This window comes from Musa acuminata, chromosome BXJ1-8, assembly GCF_036884655.1.
Source record: "Musa acuminata AAA Group cultivar baxijiao chromosome BXJ1-8, Cavendish_Baxijiao_AAA, whole genome shotgun sequence".
NCBI classification, from domain to species: Eukaryota; Viridiplantae; Streptophyta; class Magnoliopsida; order Zingiberales; family Musaceae; genus Musa; species Musa acuminata.
In genome coordinates this window covers 6,884,200-6,892,905 of record NC_088334.1, presented here as the reverse complement: position 1 = coordinate 6,892,905, position 8,706 = coordinate 6,884,200, and the positions used below count along the sequence as shown (strand labels likewise).

General features: G+C 40.4%; 1 protein-coding gene across 1 annotated transcript; it reads right to left on the bottom strand.

Moving 5' to 3' along the window:
- Positions 1-3,786: 3,786 nt before the first annotated feature.
- On the bottom strand, positions 3,787-5,223 carry LOC135587308 (probable sugar phosphate/phosphate translocator At5g25400). Its single transcript, XM_065078560.1, has one exon. It carries the CDS (start codon positions 4,959-4,961, stop codon positions 3,894-3,896), a length of 1,068 nt encoding a protein of 355 aa, XP_064934632.1. The 5' UTR covers positions 4,962-5,223; the 3' UTR covers positions 3,787-3,893.
- Positions 5,224-8,706: the final 3,483 nt, after the last annotated feature.

Here is an 8,706-nt window from a genome sequence, read left to right as displayed (position 1 = left end):
CCCCTCTTTCCCTCATACGCTGCTTCCTCGACTCACCCGACGCCCTTCTCCTAGCCGCCCCCGGTCTCGTCACCTGCAAACTCGCTGATACCGCCACCCCCAATATCAGCTTCCTCCTTTCCCGTGGCGTCCCCTCCGGCAGCATCGCCAAGCTCCTCTGCGCCCATCCGCGTTCCATTGCCCTGCCGGCTGCTCGCTTTGCCGAAACTGTCTGCATGGTTGAAGCTCTAGGCTTTCGCCCTGATACGTCCATGTTTGTCTACGCCATCAGAGTCATGAATGGTATGTGGCGGTCGACATGGGAGGTCAAGCTAAAGGTCTTTCGGAGGCTCGGGTGGTCAGAAGATGAGTTCCGGATTGCCTTCCAGAGGGGCCCCGCTGTTTGTGCTGGTGTCGGAACCAAAGATGCGGAAGATGGTGCAATTCTTGATGGAGGAGGTCAAGTTGAAGGGGTCCAACTTGAGCCGAGAGCCAAGGTTGCTGATGTACAGCCTGGAGAATAGGCTCTTGCCAAGGTTCAGTGTGTTCCGCATGATGGAAGCCAAAGGACTGGTCACGGATGGTAGTGAGAGAAAGAGGACTAGCTTGGTGATTGGGATGTTCACATGCAGTGTCCGAACGTTCTTGGAGAAGTATGTGCGAAGGTACCGTGAGGTGGCTCCTGAGTTAATGGATGTATACAATGGTAGGGTGCATTAGACAAATGCCAAAGGGCAGCATGGAGGCATTTTAAGATGTTTCATCTGAAATTTACATATCTTGATGTGCGGTTATCACTCACCAGAAAGAACAGTCAGAAGAATTGGGGAATGGTATTCTTCCCTGAGATCACGAGGACAAGTTGCATAGGAGACATGACTGTACTTGGGGTATTTGGCAAGGAAGAAAAATTATTCGAGTGAACGATCAGCTTATCGCAAGAGGAAGTCTTTTGTCGCTGACATTATGGATACTTGATGTTAGCTACACATGTAAGTCAATAGTGCCAAGGAATTTTGGAAGATGTTAAATCAACAGAATCACTGCAGTCATCTGTTGCTTACTTACATATGGTGCATTGAGATTTCTGAATGTGCATCCGCATGCCAAATACCTCATTTAAGTACAAGATTTTGTTCTTTAATGACAAGAATTTCATTTACTCCTGTAGGAAAACAGTATCATGCTCTTTTTCTTAGTGTCTTTTCAGTAATGTCTTCAATGACTTCCACAAGTTAATTTGCTCGACATCAGTCTTCTCTATGAACTGCAGATTTTTCTTCTTTGGTTGTTCTGACTTGTTCATTTTCATATCAGTAAATTTTTTTTTACAAAGATACCAATATTGATAGAAAAACACATGGTGTTGCTTCTTTGGTACCTTAGTTATTTTGTAGATCCGGCATAATGAAGTTTCTGACTACTGAGGTAGATTTGTGATTGTTAAACTTTAACATGATTGTAAAGCAAGCTGATGTTTGCTTGTTAGTTGTTGAATTTGTAGATTCTTTGCTAATTCTGTTTAATTAGGAGTAGAATTACTATCCCCATCCATAGCCTAGAAGAACAAGGTCACACCAGTTTGGACTTACTTTGCCTCAACTTCCTTGAATTTGAACAAGATGGAGAGTACCTGAATTTAAATATGTTAGCCTAAGCTAAGCATACAATCAATATATAATTTGTCTTGCATAGATTAATCTTGCTGTCAAATATGGTTATTAGATTTATGCTAGACCTAACAGAACCTTTTTGATTGATGCATTTAGATCTTTCCTATCACCTTAAAAGGACACAAATTTTTTATCTTCATCTATGGACATGAGAAGATCCCTGTAGCAGCCTAAAGACATCATCCCCTGGTAAATGACTGCCTACAAGTATAGTAGTTTGGCTAGCCCCAAACCCTTGTTAGGCTTTATATCACTTGGGTGAGTCTGCTAGCAGGCTCAAGTGTCACACCAATTGCCCATGTTCAATCAACACATTCTGTTGATTTTATGATGCTCGGAAAGATCATGCCGGGTATAATGTTTTCTTTTACCTATATTTAGTCTTGTGACCCAAAAATATTATCCAATTGCTCAAGAATTATTTCATAATCATAATTTATGAATATTACATCAAATTTACCATAATATAAATTTTTGGTTGCATCATTTGTATCTTCATCCCGTTCAAAGCTAAGGTGACCCAAAAAAATTCAACCTGATGAGTTTTATATAAATAATTTGTTTTTTATATAGTAGTCGATCTCTCCTATTATAATTAGATTCATGTTTTAATTGATTGTTGATTTGCTTTGCTGCACATTAACATCAAAATGCCCTCTTGCTTCTTAATGTGCTTTAATTTGATAATATAATATTTTTCAGTCTTAATATTTTCTATCTCCGGTGCCATTTGGGGTTAGATTATGTGTTTTCAATTGCCTTTGATTAGATCATGTTCTTTTTGTATCTTATTATAATATTTTTTGATTAAATCCATGCAATAGGTCTAAAATATCTAAAATACTGCACCTATGATTGTGAGTTGCAGCTTTTGATTAAATATTTTCTTTGCATGCATGTCCAGTTATAAGCAACTACATTCTGATGGGATCACTTTTCTCATGATTTTGTAGATATCCTCTTGTTTTCATAAAATTTTACCAATTTAAACTTGGTTGCATGATTCGATTGCTTGTAGGCGATTTTTTATCGTTGACGTTGTTTACCGATAAAATGGATTTGAAAGCTTTATTTTTTTATTCATTTTTTTCATCCAAAATAGATATGCTGACATCTTTTCGCATGTTCTCCATCAAATTCTGTAATATCTGATAACATTTCAGTTTAAAAAAAAAAAAACTCATTTTTTATTCATATTTTCCATCCAAAATCGGTATGTTGACATCTTTCCTCATGTTCTCCACCAAATTCTGTAATACCTGGTAACATTGCATGTTCTCGACCAAATTCTGTAATATCTGATAACAATTCAGAAAATCTTGATGTAATTCATGGTAGATTTGATTTGCAGCAGCTTTCCGGCAATGCTACTGGTGGCAGGATCTTTTGTGTTTTACTCTCTGATGATGGATCCGCCCAAACATGCATCAGCATCTTGGTGAAGTGTATGACCCTAACAATGGTACAACTACAACCAATTGTGTTTCTTCCATGAAACTTGAGTTTGTCTGATTGTTCATGTGGGTTCCTGCATTTTATCAGAGTGCGGATAAAATTTAGCATCTGACCTTTCACAATATCTTTCAGTTTTAGGGATGTGATTGGAATTGTCCTCTGCAAGTTCTGCTTCCTTCTTGGTATTATATCAAAATGTGGCAGGTCCAGAACACAAAACACTTTTCTTTGGATGTTCAACTATATATTGCATCTTTGAGTTTTGATTGAGATCTTGGATATGGATGATTTGCATAAAGAAGCAATATATACTTGAGTTGTATGTTCACTTGGCTGTATGTTTGATTTATCCTTCTTAAGTTCATGCCAAGAACACATGTTTCCTAGTATTGGTATGCGCTAAGGCTTGATTGAAGTTATTAGATCATAATCATCATGTCATATCAAAGACATGTATTAATGAGATGATTAAGGATGCAGGATTAATTTTTTGTTCCTAAATGTTGTTACTGTAAGCATAACGAGGATTCTTAGGGGTTCGTTCTCTCTTTTGATCTGCTATTTTTTCTTTGGTTACTTCCAAATAAATATAAAGACAATCTCATAAGAATAACCTTCTCCACATCATAAATCGATCCTCTGCGTCCATTTCCGTTGATGAAATGTCAATAACCAGGCAGGAAAAAAACACTTCTTATTATTTTTTTGCCCTAATATCTGTGAAATCAACCTGATTGCATGATAAAATAGGTAAGTAGATCGGGTCTGATGGATACGGATCACGACTCAAGAGTCGTTCTGCCGATCACCTTTCATCTCCTGTAGAAGTTTCCCGGCCTCCTCATCAGCTTGCTGAGCCTTTTTCTCCGCCTCCTTGGCCTTGAGAGCCTGCAGCTTGACATGATTGTAGTAGGCGACGCCGAGGAAGGCGATCCCGTAGCCGAAGAGGTTGATGGGGGTGACGGTGTCGCGGATGACGGACCAGGAGAAGGCGATGAGGAGCCAGTCCTTGACGACGCCGGCGACGTTCATGGTGAGGGCGGAGGTCTTTCCGACGAGGAGGAAGACGGCGAGGTTGAGAGCGAAGGCGCAGAAGGAGTTGGTGATGAAGACGAGGAGGTCCGGGCGGAAGGAGGACCTGTTACGGAGGAGGGGCAGCTCGACGACGAACCAGGGGACGAGGAGGAAGGCAAAGCAGCAGGGGGCGACGTAGTAAAGGGAGGTGATGGGGTTGAGGGAGATGCCCTTGGAGGTGAGGAGGATCTGGATGAGGACGAGGCGGGTGGCCTCGAAGGCGACGGCGCCGAGTTGGAGGGCGACCCCCCAGGCGACGAAGCGGGCCTCGCCGTAAGCGGCGACGGCGACGCCCAAGGAGATGGAGAGCATGTTGAGCATGGAGGAGGTCTTAAACGACTCCTTTTTTAGGAGGACACCGATGGAGTAGACGGCGACGGGCATGAGAGCCTTGAGCATCTGGATGAAGGAGACGGAGAGGTAGATGTAGGCGGAGTTGGAGAACCAGAGGGAGAGGGAGTAGAGCGCGCCGATGGGGACGACGGAGGCGACATAGAGGTCGCGAGTCATGGGCGGCGAGGACGGCGGGTCGACCAGGCGGAGCACGCGGACGAGGAGGACGGCGAGGGAGGAGCAGAAGGCCATGTGAACCATGGTGAGGCTGATGGGGAAGGGCCAGTTGTACATCTTGGGGTCGAGGATGTACTTGTTGTACACGATCACCGTGAAGCTGAGGAAGATCCAGATCGCCACATATGCGTACGAAAGCAGCACCTTCCGCACCACCCCGCCGTCTCCTCCTCCCCCCTCTGCTCCGCCGCCGCTCCCTTCTCGTCCCATCTCTCCTCCTCCTCCTCTATGTCCGATCTACAACTATATATCTGATTACAATTCTTCCTCCTTCCTTCTCTGGTAGGAGATGGGGATCAGATCAGTAGGAAGAGGTGAAATGGAGGGATTCGCCTGAGAATGTAGGAGATTGGGCGTGGGTTTAGAAGAAAGATGGGAAAAGAGGGGTCGGGGGCTGGGGGGAGAGGGGGGGGAGGAGATGGGTGGATCTGAGAGAGAGCAGTTGAGAGAAGAGGAAGACCACACTATTCCGAGTCGTAGGAGACGGGAAACACGACTGGGACTCTTGCAGATTAGATAATATGAGGCGTATATAATTCGCCGGATCGATCCAAGAAACCTCGAGATCTCGGTGGCGGAGCGGATACCCCTAAGCGTAGCCGACGCACGTGATTGTGGTGTCTTCCCTTCTTCCCACCTAAATTTCCGTAGCAGGCTGTGGGACCCATATCTTCGGAAGCCAGTGGCTTCAGAGGTCAATGCTTTGGGATGGTGGACCACTTCCTATGTTAGTCGTGGCATCGTCCGTGAGACGGTGTGCGGAGAGTGTGATGGGTACCTAACAGCTAGCTAGCTACATGGATCCAATTGGCATCGATGTTGTTAGTCAATTCTTTGATATATTACATTTAATCCCATGTAACAGGGAAAGCATCTGAGAGGCATCCAAGAGGGCACAAAACGTAGTAATGGTTGAGGCCTTGAGATGGTCTCGATTCCGGGAGAGCCTCACGTGAAGGGGGAGGTGCTCTGTGGACGCCGAGCACCGACCATTACTACGCCGAGTGACACGAATCAAATGCCCCTCGGTGACATCCGTCTACGAACGACAGGGTGGACGGCACTTCGTAGTTATTTGCAGGTGCGACGGCGTACGGTAATTATTATGATTAATGTTGCTTGCAATATCCTGTTTCGAGATCGACGATATCCTGTTTCCGTTGTAATACACATCCACTGTCGGACAATTATTTTTTTGCGAGAACACTGGACATGACTTTTACAACCCCGTTATTATGTTGCAGAATTAAGATCATTTATCATCACATAAGGATGAATTTTTAAAAAAACTTAAAATTTAAAAATTTCTGAGAGAACATCCTAACTTTAAAATTTTTTTAGATAATATCTTTTTAAAAAATAACTATTCTATCCTTTTCGACCTTTGTTCTTCATCGTGTCAATCATCCCCATCCGTCCTATCGATCATCCTCTCTTGACTACCTATGTCTTTACGCTCGAGCTAACCCTGTCGGTCACACCCCTCCTGTCCCCTTGTCACCTGTGTCTTTACGCAATGGATGACCCTGTTGACCATCCCTTTTTGCATGCATGCTAACTCCGCTAGCAACCCATGCCTCCATCCATGAATTAGCCCATTGGTCACCCCCCCTTCATGCGTAGGCTAATCTTACCTACACCTCTGTGTGTGGGCTGGTCCTGTCATTCGTTCCACTCCGTGTGCACGTCACCTCCATGATCCGATGAGAGCAGTTAAGGCTAGTGTGGGCACTCGTGCCTATACCCATGATACCCTTGGATCCAACGAGAGTGCAAGGGCAATGATAGAGGCAACACAAAGAGGAGGCGATGATGGATCCGACAAGGGTAAGGGTAAAATGATCTTTTCATGTGGCTATGGGTACTTGTAAAATTTTTTCAAAGTTGACGTCCTTTGTGAGAATTTCTCAAACTTAGATGATTTTTTTGAGAATTTGTCCATCTAATAATCACTTTTGATATATGCTTATTTATAAAAAATATTAAATTTAATTTTGCTATTAGATAAGAAGATGATATAAAAGTTGGTTAAATCAGGTATCTTTATTTTAATTACAATCAGACTCTTTATTTGTTAAAGCAAATTTTGATTATTTGACCTGTGGATAACTAGAATCTAACTATGTTTCTCTCTTAAGAATATCGATGGTAGAACCGAGTAGAGCATCAAATTTACTCGCCTAAGATCTATAAAATTATGCGGTGTGCATGTCTCACAAAGTCCTTCCAAAACCCAAGTAAAAAGAAGTGACCTTTTTATAATATAATAGAGAATCATAGGGATTAAATTATATATGAAAAAAATCAAAGATATAATTATAAATTTATGGCTCATCTAGTTGTAAGTGACAAGTGTACTAAATCCAAAATTTATGGGCTCATTTTAGGTTCCATCCATTAAAAATTGATATCTATCTGTTTTAGGAGTCAAAGTGTTGATCATGAGTTATTGAGTTATCAACAAAAAACGAAAAAATAGATTAACACAGAAAAAAAATATTTAAAAAATTAAGTGATTAATATGAATGAGTATATATTAGTGTCCCTAATTTTCAACTTAATATGCTTTCTCTCACTAAACAGATCTAATGTTTGGTTGCAATTTTTTTTGTTAGTACAATGACCTCAATGAGTCCTTTTATAACACTGTAAAATGTTGTCAGATATCCTTTTGGAACAAGGAAATGCAGCTGTTATAAAGGAGAGACAATTAATGCAGCTTGATCACATTTGGGATGTGAAACTGCCCATGTAGTAGTGTATAGGACATTTTAATATGTTGCCTACTGTATATACTTAGCAGTCACACACAAATGAATGAGCACCAATGCTCATTTGTGTATTACATGAATCAATTGAGTCATTTATTACTTCGCTAGTGTTTTTGAAACAGAATTATTTCATGTATAAATCATATATGGACTATTTGGTTGTCTCCAAGTCAAATATTAGTAGCACTTGTCATAATTATTGTAAGACTATATATATATTTTTTTAGGCACTAAATTTGTATTCAAACATATGTCGAATTGGTATCTGAATTAGTATATATTAATCATAAATTAAAAGAATTGGATATCGGATTTAGTCCAAAGTTAACCTATAGGTTGAATTAGTGTTTAAATTAATATATATTAATCCTAATCAGTTTAACTCATACTTATTGAAGTTCTAAGAATCGACATGATGTTCAAATTTAAGTTATAAGAATCGACATGATCTTTAAATTTAAGTTATTACGATCACTTTAAATGCTGACAAAACTAATGTGTAACTCTTCCTTTGCCAATGGAAGTCCAAAGCTTTCTTAGTGGCGGTCATCGTCTCTAACATCTTAATCAGGTTAGTGCTCCGAACAAAGCTTATAATTCGGCATCCTTTATATACGTAAATAGAAGTGATATATATGAAATAAGCTAAGTAAAGTCGTTCCGTGCTAAAATTCTCCATCACTCTGTATTGTTGAATCGCACGACAACCCTTGGAAGCATCTTTCATTGACTCGATTAATCTTAGGTTAGGTAGAAGTCCATAAAGCTTATAGTAAAATTTCTACTTATTTTCATGTTCCACTAAATGTACTCGTTGATATCCTTATATTTTAAAAGATTATATTGATGTGTGTGCGTGCATACGTAAAGTAGTTAACTATATTTAGTATTTCAATCTCTATATTTTAAAAAATTATATTGATATCCTTATAATTACGAAAGTAAAACATATATATTCATTTATCATAACATCATCAGTTTGATTAACGAAAATATAAAAACAAAAAATAAAAAATTAATTTTAATATTTTAGTTAGTGATAGCGGATGACGGTATCACTGAAAGCCAATAGTAGATATTGTGGATAAGGAAAGTGATACTAAGAGATGAGGACTGCTATGCATATGCATCAATGTCAACACAAATGCAAAGTAACATCGCTCGGCTATTATGCATCTACATCG